This window comes from Mustelus asterias, chromosome 1, assembly GCF_964213995.1.
Source record: "Mustelus asterias chromosome 1, sMusAst1.hap1.1, whole genome shotgun sequence".
In the NCBI taxonomy this organism is placed as follows: domain Eukaryota; kingdom Metazoa; phylum Chordata; class Chondrichthyes; order Carcharhiniformes; family Triakidae; genus Mustelus; species Mustelus asterias.
In genome coordinates, this window is record NC_135801.1 from 80,237,486 (window position 1) to 80,255,081 (window position 17,596).

The 17,596-nt window shown below is 38.9% G+C and overlaps 1 protein-coding gene across 1 annotated transcript in view; it reads left to right on the forward strand.

Annotated features, from left to right (window-relative positions):
• Positions 1-16,966, forward strand: part of tmem175 (transmembrane protein 175) — a 31,734-nt gene extending 14,768 nt beyond the window's left edge. The window contains exons 5-10 of the mRNA XM_078213887.1: positions 1,146-1,181; positions 4,607-4,690; positions 8,080-8,244; positions 10,724-10,802; positions 11,180-11,309; positions 15,052-16,966. Coding sequence (XP_078070013.1) covers positions 1,146-1,181; positions 4,607-4,690; positions 8,080-8,244; positions 10,724-10,802; positions 11,180-11,309; positions 15,052-15,718 — 1,161 coding nt within the window. The 3' untranslated portion in view covers positions 15,719-16,966. The remainder of the gene's footprint in view (positions 1-1,145; positions 1,182-4,606; positions 4,691-8,079; positions 8,245-10,723; positions 10,803-11,179; positions 11,310-15,051) is intronic.
• Positions 16,967-17,596: the final 630 nt, after the last annotated feature.

A 17,596-nucleotide genomic window follows, 5' to 3' on the forward strand; every position in this document is an offset into this window, starting at 1 on the left:
TAACAAATGCTCGTGTTTTCTTGAAGCCATTTGAGCAAAAGTCCTGCAAAGTCAACTTTGATAGACTAGCCCCTGTGTCCAGCTGTTAAAGCTATCTTCCCCATCAGGTCTCAAATGACTTATTATTCCAGAGGAGGAGAAAAAATGTTTCCGAGGCACACCAGAGCTACCCTTGAACCATGGCAGCATTGACCCTAATGTCTGGAGGGAGCTTGCTACCATTTGTTCAGAATGGAGACAACGTTAAGTTGCATCACACTTCAATTTCCAATGCCTTTATGATGAGACAGAGAAGGAAAGAAAAGGAAACAAATCCCGCACTTTGAATCTCATTACATTGTTGAACGTCCTGCCCTATGTACCCAAAGATGTGCAGGTTGAGAATTGGCCTGCTTAGCCACAGAAAGACTCATGGCAGAAACTCCCGACCCTGAGTAGACATCATTCTTGAATCAAAGGACAGCCAACAAATCTTAAAATACTCATATTGTTTTCTGATGAATTTGAACAGACAGCACAGAATGTCGTCTTCGCACTCTCAGGATAGATGATGATCCAGGAGTTCTGCACGTGCATGGGTAATACCTGAACACACTTGTATATGATATTCAACCCAGTAGTGGCATTTTCAACTTTTTTAAAAATTACTAATTTCTACTTTGTTCTTTGAGGTTAGTCTTTAATTTTTATCTATATGGTTTTATGATCTGAATTACACTGCCAGTTACATTTTACATTGGTTTAATGCCAAGTGAGTTCAAGCTTCCTTTGTGGTTCATTATTAATGTTAGGAGTGTCGGAGCACGTACATCATTACTCTTCAGCAAATTTCATACAATGTTTAAAAAGTCAATTTTAAAATAGGAATTTACACTGAGCTAGAGTTGTACTGTACCTGATGTGAAGCCTAAGTGATGCAAGACTGTCCAGTAGAGGGGTTCGGCAACTCATATTTTCAGTTACTCAAGATTTAGATTGAGAGCTGACTCTCCAATTACTCTGCCATTTTTTTATCAGTACAATTTTAGACCACTTTATATTGAAGCAGAGATAATGACAACGGCAACCTTATTTGGTATTGATGTCGTACATTGCAGCCTCAGTCTATATTGGTATCTAAAGTGCTATAATATTTCTTTTTTTAGGCATGTATGATGCTCATAACCTTCCTGCCTTACACAGTAAGTAATTGTATACAATAGGTCAATAGACTATAGAAGTTGCAACATCCACATCATATGTGACTAGCACATACCATTATGTTTTAAAGCAATAATTGTGTTTTTAATATATTTTTTTTGAGAAAATGTACATTGCTTTGATATCATGAACTTTGAAAAGGATGATTTTGCATGGTAAAACTTTTTATAAGTTCATTAAATATACACCCCGTTAAGGTATATCATATTTACTTTTATTTGATGGTAGTTAGAATTAAAGATACCTTAATTCACATCAGTGCAAAGCACTCTGAGGGGAGAAGGTGAACAGCCAGCAACTGTGGTCCATATTTGTACCAATGATTTGGTAGATAGAGAGAGGAGGTCCTGCAGGCAGAGTTTAGGGAGCTAGGAAATAAACTAGCAAGCAGGAACTTAAAGTTGATAATCTCCAGATTACTCCTGGTGCCATTTGCAAGTGGATAGGGAAAGTTAATATGTGGCTGGAGAACTGGTAAAGGAAGAAGGGCTTTAGATTCCTGGGATATTGGGATCAATTGGTGAAAATGGAACCTGTAGAGGCCAGATGGGTTGCACGTGAACAGAGCCAGGACCAATGTCCTTGCAAGGCGATTTGCTGGTGCTATTGGGAAAGGCTTAAACTAACTTGGCAGGGAACCAGCAGGAAGCAATATTGGAGAGGAAAAACAAAATTCACAGAAAATGAGGAGAAACAGATAACGTTGGAGTAGGTGGTGGTCAGAGTAAAGTGAATGTAATAAAGTCTGAATAGGTTTACTGTGCGTGTATGTGAAGTGTGGTAACTAAAGTTGGTGAGTAACAGGTGTACATAACCCCAGGGAAATATAACATTGCAGCAGTTATGGGGACTGGCTCAAAATGGTCAGGCCTGCATACAAGATGTTCAGGGAATATAGGGAAGGAAAGATAGGAGGTGGAGTAGCAGAATTGTTTAAGAAGAATATTATAACACTCTAGAGAGAGAATGTCCTGGAGAGGTAAAGGACTAAATGTATTTGGTTAGAACTTTAAAAAAAGAGATACCTTTGCACTCCTGGGTGTATTCTATGGCCATCAGCCATTGTGAATGACATACATTTTCAACGAAAATATCAGAGGTGCAGAAACTATAGTGTAGTTATAACTGGGACTTTTGTCTTAATATATACTGGAAAAGTAATAGTGTAAAGGCAGAGAGGAGGAAGAGTTTCTTGAGTGGGTATTGGAGGATTTTCTGCATCAGTATATTTCTGATCCAGCATTACTGGATCTGGTTCTAGTGGCGAGGTGGGCAAAGTGGATCAAGTGTCAACAGGGAATATTTAGAGGGTAATCATAGAATAAAGTTTAGAGGTTGACTACAGAAAAGAAAAATGAACCAATCCAGAGTAAAAATAGTTAATAGAGCACGGGTAGCTTCAATGAGGTGAGATTGGAGCTGGCCTGAGTAAACTGGAATTAAAGATTGACGGGCAAAACTGTAACAGAACAAAGAGGAGATTGGTTGAGTACAGTCAAACATTTCCATGAGGGGGAAATGTAGGGAAACGAATTCAGAGCTCCCTCTATGACAAAGGAGGTAGAAATTAAAATAAAGAAGGAAGTGTGCTTATGACATGTCATGTTGACAATATAATTGAGAACCAGGCTAAATATAGACGGATAAGAGGGAAATTGTAGAAAGAAAGAAATGAGAAAAGCAAAGAGAGAGTACATGTAGGAGCCGGTGGCTAACATAAAATGGAATCCAAAAGTCGTCTATAGGCATTCTAAAAGGGTGTTAAAAGGGGAAGTGGGGCTGATTAGTGACCTAAAAAGATGCAGAGGGAGTGGCTCAGGTACTAAATGAGTACTTTGCAGCTGTCTTTACCAAGGAAAAAGATGCTGCCAAGTCATAGCGAAAGAGGAGATAGTTGAGACACTGGATAGGTTACAAATTGATAAAGAGGAGGTTTTAAGTCAGCTCTCTGTACTTAAAGTTAATAAGTCACCAGAGTCTGTGAAGAGTGGTGCCCGAGGACTGGAAAATTCCAAAACTTACACCCTTGTTCAAGCACCGTGTAAGGATATGTCCAGCAACTGCAGAACTGTCAATTTAACCTCGGTGATGGGAATGTTTTTAGAAATAATAATTGAGGACAAAATTAAGTCACTTGGTCAAATGTAGATTAATTAAGGAAAGTCAACATTAATTTATTTAAAGCAAATTGTGTTTAACTAATTTGAGTGAGTTTTTTAATGTGGTTAACAGAGAGGGTTGATATGATGTACATGGACTTCTAAAAGATGTTTTATAACACGCCACATAACTTGCTTGTTAGCAAAGTTAGAGTCTATGAATTAAAAGGGACAGTGACAACATAGATACAAAGTTGGCCAAGTGATAGGAAACAGAGAGTAGTGGTGATATTAGAAGCTCTGCTTCTCTTTATATAGTAATGCTGTAGATTTGGATATACAGGGCGCAATTTCAAAATTTTCAGATGACATAAAACTTGCAAATATTATGAACTTCAGAAAGATAGTGATAGATTTAAATAGCACAAGGGCAAGCAATTGGCAGGTGAAGTTTGATGCAGAGAAGTTTAAAACAGAGATGAGGAGAAATTATTTCTCTCGAGGGTCATGGGAATTTGAACCTCTTCTTCAAAAGCCAGTGGAAGCAGCGTCTTTGAAAATATTTTTAAGGCAGAGTGGATTGATATTTGGTAAACAAGGAGGTGAAAGATTATCAGAGGTAGGCGGGATGCAGATTTGAGGTTGCTATCAGATCAGCCATGATATTAAATGGCAGAGCAGTCTTGAGAAGCCGATTGGCCTACTCCAGCTCCTTGTTCGTATAGAAGGTGATTGGCAAAAGGAGCAACAGCGACATGAGATAGTGAATGGTTAAGACCCGAAAAGCGTGGTGGAAGAATATTCAATGGAGGCTATAAAAGCAAGTTGGATAGATAGCTAAAGAGAAAAACACATGCAGAGATATGTAGAATAGGCAGAGAAGTGGAACCATCTGAGTTGCTCTTGTAAAGAAACAGCATGGAGATGACAGGCTGAATGTCATTCTTCTGTGCTGTAATCATTTGGGGAGTCGGTTAGCTCAGTTGGCTGATTTGTGATGCAGAGTGATGCCAGTAGCGCGCGTTCAATTTCTGTACTGGCTGAAGTTATTCATGAAGGCCCACTTTTTCAACCTTGCCCCTCGCCTGAGGTGTAGTGATCCTCAGGTTAAATCACCACCAGTCTATGATCATCTGGAACTATGGCAACTTTACTTCCTTTTACTTTAATCATTTTATAATCCTATCCGTATTGAATTACGTATTTTCTTAGTAACATTATTGGACTTGAAAATATGCTCTAAAATGTGACGGTTGATATATCTACAAATCCACTGAAACTTGTTGTTAATGCTCTTTCCTTCTTAGTTTTCTCTGATGGCATCATTTCCAGATGACACACTTGGAATTCTATCATTTTGTGTTTGTGCAATTATCATTGGATTAATTCAGGTATGGATTAGGTTATGTGGCTTGTGGCAATATAGCTACAAGGGCTCAGCACGCGGGGGGTATATTTGGAAAGTTAAAGAGAAAGGTCAAGTCAATGGTGCAGGGTGGCGATGCGGGTAATGATAATCAGTGTATGACAGGAAGGGACAAAGCATATAAATATGAGAGTATACCAATAAGTAATGTCAGACTGGGGACATATGGTAAAAATACATCATTAAAAGCTCCTTATCTGAATGTATGAAGTATTTGTAACAAGATCGATGAATTGACAGCACACAGGAATAAATGAATATAATACCAGAGCCATTACACCGATAGTGCTGTTAGGGAGGGAGTTCCAAGATTTTGACTCAGTGACAGTGAAGGAAGGTGATATAGTTGTAAGTCAGGATGATGTGTGACTTGCTGGGAAGCTTGCAGGTGGAAGTTATCCCATGCGCTTACTGCCCTGTCATTCTAGGTGGTAGAGAATTTGGAAAGTGTTGTCAAAGAATCCTTGGTAAGTTCCTGCAGTGCAACTTGTAGATAGTTTGTTTAATCTTGGACAGTGTTCTTGGAATTGCATTTATAAGGAGCAGGAGTAGGCCATCTGGCCCCTTGAGCCTGCTCTGCCATTCCATAAGGCCATGGCTGATCTTTTTGTGGACTCAGCTCCACTTACCCGCCCGCTCTCCATAACCCTTAATTCCTTTACTGTTCAAAAATTTACCTATTTATCCAGACAAGTGGAGAGTATTTCATCAAACTCGTAACTTGTGCTTTGTAGATGGTGGACAGGTTTTGGGGAGTCAGGCAATGAGTACTTGCTGCAGAATTCCCACCCTCTGACCTGTTCTTGTAGTAAGAAGTTTCACAACACCAGGTTAAAGTCCAACAGGTTTACTTGGTAGCAAAAGCCACTAGCTTTCAAAGCGCTGCTGCTTCATCAGTTGAGTGGGATTTCAGTTCACAAACAGGGCATATAAAGACACAAACTCAATTTACAAAATAATGGTTGGAATGCGAGTCTTTACAGGTAATCAAGTCTTAAAGGTACAAATAATGTGAGTGGAGAGAGGGTTAAGCACAGGTTAAAGAAATGTGTATTGTCTCCAGCCAGGACAGTTAGTGAGATTTTGCAAGCCCAGGCAAGTCGTGGGTGTTACAGATAGTGTGACATGAACCCAAGATCCCGGTTGAGGCTGTCCTCATGTGTGCGGAACTTGGCTATCAGTCTCTGCTCAGCGATTCTGCGCTGTCGTGTGTCGTGAAGGCCGCCTTGGAGTACGCTTACCTGAAGATCAGAGGCCGAATGCTCATGACCGCTGAAGTGTTCCCCAACAGGAAGAGGACACTCTTGCCTGGTGATTGTCGAGCGGTGTTCATTCATCCGTTGTCGTAGCGTCTTCATGGTCTCCCCCAATGTACCATGCCTCGGGACATCCTTTCCTGCAGCATATCAGGTAGACAACGTTGGCCGAGTTGCAAGTGTATGTACCGTGTACCTGGTGGATGGTGTTCTCACGTGAGATGATGGCATCCGTGTCGATGATCCGGCATGTCTTGCAGAGGTTGCTGTGGCAGGGTTGTGTGGTGTCGTGGTCACTGTTCTCCTGAAGGCTGGGTAGTTTGCTGCGGACAATGGTCTGTTTGAGGTTGTGCGGTTGTTTGAAGGCAAGAAGTGGGGGTGTGGGGATGTCCTTGGCGAGATGTTCGGCTTCATTAATGACATTTTGAAGGCTCCGGAGAAGATGTCGTAGCTTCTCTGCTCCGGGGAAGTACTGGATGGCGTACTGGAAGTACTGGTACTCTGTCCGGCGTGTCCTGTGTTTGTCTTCTGAGGAGGTCAGTGCGGTTTTTCGCTGTGGTGCGTCGGAACTGTTGATCGATGAGTCGAGCGCCATATCTTGTTCTTATGAGGGGATCTTTCAACGTCTGGAGGTGTCTGTTGCGATCCTCCTCATCTGAGCAGATCCTGTGTATACGGAGGGCTTGTCTGTAGGGGATGGCTTCTTTAACGTGTTTAGGGTGGAAGCTGGAGAAGTGGAGCATCGTGAGGTTATCCGTGGGCTTGCAGTACAATGAAGTGCTGAGGTGACCGTCCTTGATGGAGATGCGTGTGTCCAAGAATGCAACCGATTCCGGAGAGTAGTCCTGTTGTAGTCACAGTATTCATATGGCTGGTATAGTTCAGTTTTTGGTCAATGGCAAGGCCAAGGACGTTGCTGCCAAGTTCAGTGATAGTAATGTCCTGAATGCCAAATAGAAATGGTTAGATTTTGCTTGTGGAAATGACCATTGCCTGGCACTTGCGTGGTGTCAATTTCTTTTGCCACTTATCAGTCCAAGCCTGAATGTTGCCCAGGTGTTACTTCACATGGTCATGGACTGCTTCAGTATTTGAGGATTTGCAAATGGAACCAAACACTGCAATCATCATTAATGAAGCAGTTGAAGATGTTGGGGCTAAGTCACTGCCCTATGGAACACCTACAGCAGTTCTGGGCTGAGATGATTGGCTTCCAACAGCAATCTTCTTTTGCACTAGATATAATTATAAACCAGTGGCAAGTTTTCTCCTTATTTCCCAATGACTTCATTTTTTCTAGCAATCTTTTATGCCACACTTGGTCAAATACTGCCTTCATATCAAGGGAAATCGCTCTCACCTATAGAATGCAACTCTTTGTCCATGTTTGGATTCAGGCTGTAATGAAGTCTGGAGATGAGTGGCCCTGGTGTAATCTGCATGTTGACTGTGAACCACCCAGTTTTGCAGTTTTGCTGTGTTTTATTGTCTGCAGTTTTTGTTTAAACAGTATTTTATGACAAATGATCATATTATTGATTTCAAAGTTACAAAACATTTATGTTTGTCTTATTCAAGAGGGTATTTCTATTCATGCTTAGAACTTTGTAACCTTTAATGGTTAAATTGCAGATGTACCATGTTATAATGTACTGAACTACATAGAATAAAAAGTTCTGAGTTCGGTTCCAGAATTTGTGCTGAACTACTTGATTTTTAATTGCAACACCAATGGGTCTACAGTTACCCTCAGCGTCTTTAGCTGAGGAAGGGAGAAAAGAAATCAACCACCATTCTCATTTCCTAATCTCTGTTCATTGATTGGCACTATAAGTTATGCTTGTATGAACATTGGGGAAAGATGGGCTCAAGTTCAACTGTTCCCCAGGGATAAAGAGGCCTGTTGTATCCGGTTGTCTCGATTCACTAACTAATGCTGCTGCCATCCATGGAAATGTAGCCTATATGTGACAATGAGAAAAGAGGAAAATGTGTACTTTAGGATGTCATTTCACTCGCACTGAATACAGAGTATTCTATAACTGTTAGAGAAGAAACTTCATACAACTAACTTTTCCTCGTTCTAATTTGATAACAGGCTGTGATTGTGATATACGGATTCCACCGACCTTACTTATTGAATGCTCATATATGTGCATCAGAAGATCAAATTTCCTATAAGTACCAAATTTTAAAGATGATTTTACAAGCTCCAGCTCTCTTTGTTTTAGCGGGGATCTTATCTTTCATCTATTGCCCGGTGGTAAGTTTCTTTTCCCTGTGCTCAGTTTTAAAAGGCTCGGTAGATTTGTTTGTACATTCGTGGCATCTTCAAGAATCATACCTGCAAAATGGTATCTGAAATCAGTGGTTTGCAACAAAAAGATTCATGAATGCTTGGCAACTCAAATTTGTTAAATTAAAATCAGCACGATCTCTCAAAAGATGCTGATTCTGAAGATACTTTGATTCAATCTGAGGAATCAACTGTGTAGCTGCCTTGTGTAATTTAATTCTGACTGGCAATTGCTACCGTCCTATGTGGGTAGAAAGCTGTAACAATTGTGCACATCAAAAAAGAAAATCAAAGTTGAACTCCAAATGCTATGGACCATATTGTACTGCAAATCATGGCAAAATAATAGAAAGCAAAGTGAACAAATAGATTTTGCAACATCAGAGTTTCTGTAAAGTGAGACTGTCATGTCTTAAATTTGAGTTTTTTTAAAAAAATTGATCAACTTGTGATGTACCCTGTCTTATCATCTAGAAATAGAATAATTTTAGCATAATTTGGAACATCAACCCTCAAAGTTTCAAGAACTTTTAATAGAATACAATATTCAGGTTTCATTGAGAAACTTGCCTGTTGAAGCATATCTAGTGATCTGCTGAACCAAGCATGTATCTTCTATAAATGACTGCAATGCTGCATCATGATAAATAGATTACATAGTCTCATCACTTCTTGAACTTCTGTGAATCCCTAAAAATGTGCTGGAGCTGTCTCTTGTCTTTCTGTATGACTTCCCCTTCATAGGAGTTCTCTCACCTGACAAACTACTTCTGTATGCAAAAGTTCAGTTCATTGTTAACCATAACTGGTGGAATTACAATTACATTAGGCTATTAAAAAAATGTATTGTCTGTTGGTAGCTTATTACAATGGACTAAAATTTCCTGTAAATTTGCAGCCAAACAAATGTCTAATTGGCAAGTGAACATTTTCTGCACAAAGTTGCGAAAATTTGGATGTATGTGACAAACACCTGTTTTCTGCCAAAATGTCCTTTCTTGTTCTTCAAAATCTCTACCTTTTGCTCCTTAACATAGCTCCACCTCACACAAAAAACTTGCAACTACACTGTTTCAAAATGGGTGAAACGTTAAGCCCAAGGTTTTAGTCACAAGACCCAAAGTTATATTTGTGGTATTTTACAGTTTTCAGAGTTTGTTTTATATACAATATATTTCTCTTCACTCTGACCTACAATATACATGGCACAGTAAAAATTGTAAAACTTCCTTGATTGCATTTCCTTAAACATGATGATGCACCTTCAAACACAAGTGCTCATACTTGGTATGAGTACCACATATGGTATAAGTTTCATGCCCTTCTTGGACACCAATTATTTTGCACTCATTTTATCATTCCAGAATAGGCAGTGAAATACGCAGGAAATTTTGACTACAAAATAGGCTTGAATTTTATCTGTCAATTTAAGTTTACTTTTATAACTGTTGGGGTAAAGTTTGAGTGATATCTGTTTTTGTTAATATTGTCTCTGGTTGCATTGTATTTTTATGCTACCTAATGAACCAAAAGAAAACCTGAAGCCGAAGTAGGTATCAACCAGTTTATTGTGTCTATGAAACCTAATTCAGGGAACATTATGCTATATGTCACTGCATAAACATATTGTTCAGCATTGTTGGTTTTACTAGAAGCAAGTTGATCTTTTCCTGCTTTCATGCTTTATAAGTTAGCTCCAGCCACTAAAGTATGTTCACTTAGATTTTTGTAGCTCTCACACCATGTGAAATTCCAGATGTCCTCTGGACTATTTTTAAAATGTGGAAGTTGTTGCTTCAGATGAAGGGCCATAAAGTGACGATCTTGGATGAGTAAAAAGGCTCAAAATCTCCTACACCTCCTCGCGATAATCATGAAGTTCATGAGTTTATAGTTTAAGACTTCACTCTTAGAAATACCTGTACTAGTTGGGATATACATTGGATATTTTTGCATTCACTTGCAGTTATGGAAAATGCTTTGTGTTGAACACACAGTGGTTTAAACAATAGGACTCCAGTAGAGTGCAGCACTCACCGGGAGTGAATGCATTGCAGGAAATATCTCATGTACAGGCTGCTGTTTCTAATGAGGAGGTAATCATGGGCTGTGCACCTATAATTTCTTGCCCTGTGCTCGCTCTCTGCTGGAAGCTCAAAATTCATGCTAATATAATTCAATATTCATCCAGTATGTATTTAAATTATAGTGATGCCTTAATTTTCTCCTGTTCCTGTATATAGTAGTACAGTTAGACTATATTGTTATTACATAATATGTGGATCGAAGGTAGTATCATATAGGCACAATGGACTCAATAGTTTCCTTTACTGCCAGCTGTTTCGTATTTTCATGTAAATGAGATTACCAACAGCTTTGTGTTTAATGCTATATCAAGGTATGATCTCAAATTGCTTTTCATGATTGGCAACTTTCTTTTTCACAGGCATATGCAGTACTTGCACTTATCATCTTTCTCCCATACGTTACTCAGTGTACACAGTGGTGTCAAAACAAAATAAAGGGTGAGTATAAGAAATGAGGATCATTGTGCAAAGCCACTTTCTGCTTGTTTATAGTAATATTGTCCCACTTAGAAATTTAAAATCTTAGGAAGGGCAATTGCTATTTTGAACTGCAAGCTATCATTCCCTGCCCTACCTCCCACCATTGTCACAGTGATTGTGGAAAAATTTACAATAAAGCTCCTGTTTTTCTCTCTTGAAAAAATGGGGAACCATGGTGAAAGTGGTAGGGCTATTCATACAAATGTTAAAGGAGTATAAACTTTACAACTGTTTTAATGACAATTCTATGATTTTCCTGCTTTAAATGGAAATATATACAAGTTGAGTGGGGAAGAGGAAATAACTTCATTTACATATTTTCTGTTTCATGCAAGGTCCAAAAGAACTTCAAAGAGTGCCATTTTACACATTTCATCCAAATGAACCACTGAGCAAGGAGCGTGTGGAAGCTTTTAGTGATGGGGTGTTTGCTATTGTAGCAACACTTCTTATTTTAGATATATGGTAAGTTTTTTTTAATCTACAACAGTTGCATCATTAAACTTTTTAACTACCTTTCACACTGTTAGCTAATTTTTAAAAAATTGATGCAAATAATGTCAGGTATATCGGTAGAAGCCATTAATGGACTAAAGTTAAAGTTTATTTATTATTGTCACAAGTAGGCTTACATCAACACTGCAATGAAGTTACTATGAAAATCCCCTAGTTGCCACACTCTGGCACCTGTTCGGTACACTGAGGGTGAATTTAGTATGATCAGTGCACCTAACCAGCACGTCTTTCAAACTGTGGGAGGAAACCAGAGCACCCGGAGGAAACCCACGCAGGCACGGGGAGAACATGCAGACTCCACACAGACAGTGACCCAAGTTGAGAATCAAATGCGGATCCCTGGCGCTGTGAGGCAGCAGTGCTAACCAGTGTGCCACCATGCTGCCCTTATTCATAGTAAGCTGTGGATTCCCAACCTCACCAAAATTGGCTTAGTAACGACTGACAAGAAGGATACTGTATTTTATCCATTACCATTTTTAATGTATTACCCACACATCAGTCAGATTTGAAAAGTATGTATTTTATTTATTTTTACACACAAGTGGTGCATTATAAACTTAAACTATCGGCACATAAGAAAAGAATACAGGGATATTTTGACCACATCATGGCAGGCCACAGATCCTTGGGAGTATTTTTATAATGGAGGTGTTGTGAAAATGTTTAATTTCATGATTCATATAAGAACTAGGAGCAGGAGTAGGCCATCTGGCTGATCTTTTTGTGGACTCAGCTCCACTTACCCGCCCACTCACCATAACCCTTAATTCCTTTACTGTTCAAAAATTTGTCTATCCTTGCCTTAAAAACATTCAATGAGGTAGCCTCAACTGCTTCACTGGGCAGGAACTTCCACAGATTCACAACCCTTTGTGTGAAGAAGTTCCTCCTCAACTCAGTCCTAAATCTGCTTCCCCTTATTTTGAGGCCATGCCCCCAGTTTAGTTTCACCTGCCAGTGGAAACAACTTCCCTGCTTCTATCTTATCTATTTCCTTCATAACCATATATGTTTCTATAAGATCTCCCCATATTCTTCTGAATTCCAATGAGTATAGCCCCAGTCTACTCAGTCTCTCCTCATAAGCCAACTCTCTCAACTCCGGAATCAACCTAGTGAATCTCCTCTGCACCCCCTCCAGTGCCAGTATATCCTTTCTCAAGTAAGGAGACCAAAACTGTACACAGTACTCTGGGTGTGGCCTCACCACCTTATAAGCTGCAACATAACCTCACTTTTTAAACTCCATCCCACTAGCAATGAAGGACAAAATTCCATTTGCCGCCTTAATTACCTGCTGCACCTGCAAACTAACTCCTTGTGATTCTTGCACAAGGATACCTAGGTCCCTCTGCACAGCAGCATGCTGCAATTTTTTTTACCATTTAAATAATAGTCCATGTGTTGTAAGAATATAACTTAGTTTTGGGGAAATTGAATTTTGAAATTTAAGGTAAGTGGGGGAAAAAACCTGGGTTTGAAAACTGGTAAACACTCCAAAGATAATTGTCATTCAAATGGTAGTTCATGTTCATTTAAAGGGGATACAGCTAGAAGTGTGAAAACAGTAAACAATATGTGCCTCCCCCCCCCAGTTTCTACAGTTGGCTTCACAAGTGGTTTAAACAATTATTGTGGACCCCAGATCAAAAAAAGGTTTGGAAGCAGCAGGAAAACAAAGGAAGTTCTTAAGTATCCACATACTTTTCAGATCTCAGGACTGGTTTAGAAATTATGGCCTGAATTTCATGCCTGTCAGGTGTGTGTTTGGCCCAGAATGGTGTGTGAAATCTGCTCCCAGATGACATCGCGCTGCAAACATTATCGCGTATTGGGTGACAAATTAAGACCCGCCCAGCATGAGACATATCCTTTGATTGGGCTGACGATCTAGGCAGGTGCAGAAGCTAGTCAGGCACTGGGTACAAATGGAGACCCGGTGGGGAAATTAAGAACTGCAGAAAGAGGTCCCTGATGGCTGCCAGGAGTTGTGGGTAAGGCTGAAGGAGCTGTGTGGAAGGAATTGAATAACTGACCTGTTGGACAGTCGTGGCCTCTGCACCTGGTGGGCATGGAAGATAGGAGGCCAAGTCAATTCAGCACTTTGCACCATGTTTCTCAGTCGAATGCTTAATCATACTAGTCGAGGAGGTTAGTGCCAGCCATTATGTTCTAATGCCAAGGGAATTCACAATGCTACCACATCTAACAAAGCCTGGGCAGAGGTGGCCATCCAGGTCAGCGGACATGACGTGGTGCGTGACAGTAGGATACATTGCCGTAGAAAGTTTACTGATCTTCTACACAGTGAGTACAGAGTTGGCATGGAACTGTGTGGAGTTGTGTAGTCACGTGGCTGTTTCTGATGATGCTCAGGGGTGTAAGAGAGTGTGTGCCAACTGGCTTTTTTAACTGAATTCAAATTCTCAAGAGCCATGGTCAGATTTACACTTGTGTTCTATGTATTATTAGTCCAGTCCTTTGAATTATTATTCCAGTAACGCAAACTATTTAAATTTGGAGTCTGGAGGACCATTTTTCAACAATTATAAGTTGTAAGAAAAATAAGCTATCCATTAATACGGTCACTATATTTGAGAAAATGTTTGGTTAAAACTCTTGATTTAACACTCAGTTTATCACAATGACGTTGAACGTAAATCATGGATTGATAATTTGCAACATCTATGTTATTTGCTTGTAAACACTGGTAATTCTGCAATTGAACACATTTGCTAAATAACCCTCTGCGCTAAAATTTATGCTGACCATTGGTCAAGCTCACGGTGTGTCACATTTCCATGTACTGGAAGCTACATGTATTAATACACAAGACCCTGTTCTTTGCAGGCAGAAAGAACATATGCACAATTGTGCTTTTTCAGCTGAATAAAATAAGTTACAGCCATTTACTGACTTATTCCTCAGGGCAGTGTCTTGACCAGCCAGGGTCAAACTGCCTGGTTTAAATTTCAAACAATGCTTGGCAGTTAACCGTCAGTCACTTGGTGCATTCTCCATGGCAACGCCTCTATCCATCAGAGCCAACTTGTCAACTAATCACTTCTTTCCCATATATTATAAATTGTTGTTTTCCCTTTATATCAGTATTCTTGCAAAGTATCCTGATAAGTGCAAGATGAAAAGCTTCAACATGTCTTGTTATTTCAGCAATATGGAAATTCTGTACTACCAAATGGCTATTAAAATACATTGTCTTGTATACCCATGTTGTTTGAATTCTGTACACTCCAGTTGGTCCAAAACTCTGCTATGTCATGTATTGCTTTTCACTTATCACTCCCCTTTGTGGAGATCTATATTTGCTTCCTCATCCTCAAGTTCATCACATTTAAAATCCTCACCACCTACAAATTCAGACGTGTTCTCTGCACCTTCCTTCCTCCCTATATCCATCCCCAAATACTCTGTTGCACTAACTCATTAAATCCCTTTACCATTTTACTTCTCAATCCACCTTTATTCCCTAAGCCTTCTGTCAACTTTTCTAATCTCTCTCTTCCTGACTAAGAATCTGTTTACCTTAGTTCTGTTTATTTGAGACATCGGGGATGTTTTTATGATAAATGCAAAATATAAAAGTCTCTTGTTATATAACATTAGCCATGAAGTGAAATAATGTCTTTATTTATGTTCTTAGAACTTTGTTGACATATTCTTGTTGCAGTGAGGACAATGTTCCTGACAGTAAAGAAGTTGCAGAGAAATTCAATGGCAAACTTATTGAAGCACTTAGTGAGTATGGTCCGGAGTTTTTGGCTTATTTTGGTTCATTTGTGACTGTTGGCCTTCTCTGGTTTGTTCACCATTCACTCTTTCTATACATCACTAAGTCAACAAGACTGATGGGGCTCCTGAACACACTATCTCTGGCTTTCGTTGGTGGTCTTCCATTGGCCTTTCGGCTCACCCACGAATTTGCCGCCAACTCACGTAATGAACTTGAGGCCATTCAAATCAGTTGTGTTATCATTTTTCTTGCAAGTCTCTTTCAGTTTGCAATATGGGCTGCAGCACTTTACAATGAAAAGGAAACCTTACATCACCATATTCGATATGGGGGTAAAGAACATGCATTTATGTTTGCCAAGCTTTCACTTTACCCTTCTGTGGCCTTTGTTACATTCTGTCTTACCTATGTTTTAAGTAAATTTAGTACTGAAATTTTCCATTTGATGCAAATTATTGTTCCTTTTGCATTTGTGCTTTTACGGATCATTGTCCAAATTGTTCTGGCTATTCTGGCATGGTTATTCAGTCATTTAAAGCCCAGGACTTCGGTATTAATAGAGGAAGAAGAATCTGCTATCTCTGTAAATGAGGTTGCATCGTAACCACTTTCTGTTCCAGAGTACCCAGATGCAGAACACATGTTTTAAAACATTCACAAACATGAAGTCTGTTTGTAGTCATTTGCCCCACTTCCACAATTACTATAAGAAATCTCACAACACCAGGTTAAAGTCCAACAGGTTTATTAGGAATCACGGAGCGCTGCTCCTTCATCAGGTGAGTAATGAAGGAGCAGCACTCCAAAAGCTCGTGATCCCAAATAAACCTGTTGGACTTCAACTTGGTGTTGTGAGACTTCTTACTGTGCCCACTCAAATCCAATGCCGGCATCTCCACATCATCACAATTACTGTGTTTGTGTAGCACTTTAGCACCTCAAAGCCCATCCAAAGCAACTATTGGATAGAAATAAAATATGCTATTGTATAATCCTGTTATGTGCCAACATATACAAGGAAATGGTAGAATGTGACTTTTGTTGGTTATCAATATAATGTTATATGTTTCATTCCCAAATTTTGTTTACCTTTTGGTGTTTTTGAAAGTTGAATAATTTTGTAATGGTGTAGTTTCATTTTTAAAAATAATTTTCAGAAATGATTTCTACATTATGTAAAGTTTCAATTGTGTCCCTTTGTTTTACTTAAACAGTATTTGATTCTTAATTACCTTCATTATTGTGCTTTTCTAAAAACAAATTGTACACAATATTATCTCTTAACCCAGAATGTCAAATCGTGTAGAAGTCAGTTACCAAGAGTGTTTAGTTGTTTTATTGATTGTTACATTCCTTAAGGACCAAATACTCCTAAAATGAACATTCTGTTGACTTGATACAAATAATTCTTTAACAAACTAATAATCTGAATATTCCACAGATCAGTCTATCATTCCTATTGCCTGTTTTAGTATGTCTTTATTTAAATGGTTGTTCATTATCGCTTAAATGGTGTTGTTGCAGCTATAAAGCTAAGTAATCTGAAAAGTCATGGAAATAAATGCAGGATAAACAGTGTATTTAATAGAATCCTTCAAGTAAACATGAAAAGTCTCTTGCACTATGGAATGAAATTATGTAAACTGCTACAGCAGCTTTTAGCCTTTAACTTAAAATTCTTGAAATGAAGCAATTGTTAAAATGTCATTTTATTCTTTGTATATGTTGAACTTTTAAAATATTTGTCTCCTAATGTTGGTCATTCTGAAAGCTGTTAAAATTCAAACCTACAATATGTTGCTGATAATATATGTTTGTGACACCTTTAAATAAATTCTATTTGTTTGTATTATATGGCATTATTTCCTTTTCCTACCAAAGAAAATTCATGAAAAGTCTTATTGAGATTTTCATTAGTAAAGAGGGCTCACTCATTTAAGATGGAGATGAGGAGAATTATTTTTCTGAGGTTTGTAAGTCTCTGGAACTCTGTTCCTCAAAAGGCTGTGGACGCAGGGTCTTTGAATATTTTTAAAAGCTCGATAAATTCTTGATTAACAAGAGGGTGAAAGGGTTATCGGGGGTAGGCAGGAATGTGGGGTTGAGGTTGCAATCAGATCAACCATGATTTTTTTGCATAGTGGAGCAGGCTTGGGGGGCCGGGTGGCCTACACATGTTCCTAATTTGTTTATTAATAAGAATTAAATAGTGTTTTACAGCTGGCATATTTTGCAATAACCAAACAGATTACATGATGTGAATACTTAAGACAAAGCTATCTCCTCCAATGCAAAATTTATATCAGTATTTTTCCTCTTTGATTAATATTAACCTTTGCAAGGTGTATCTTTGTAGAGATTGGCCAAACAAGGAATGTTAAATGATCAGTTTCATTATTTGAATTTTGTTCAATCTCCCTTCTGATCTTCAATTCTTTCTCTGCCAGCTTTGAATGAATCAGCTGGGGAGATTGTGGTTTGC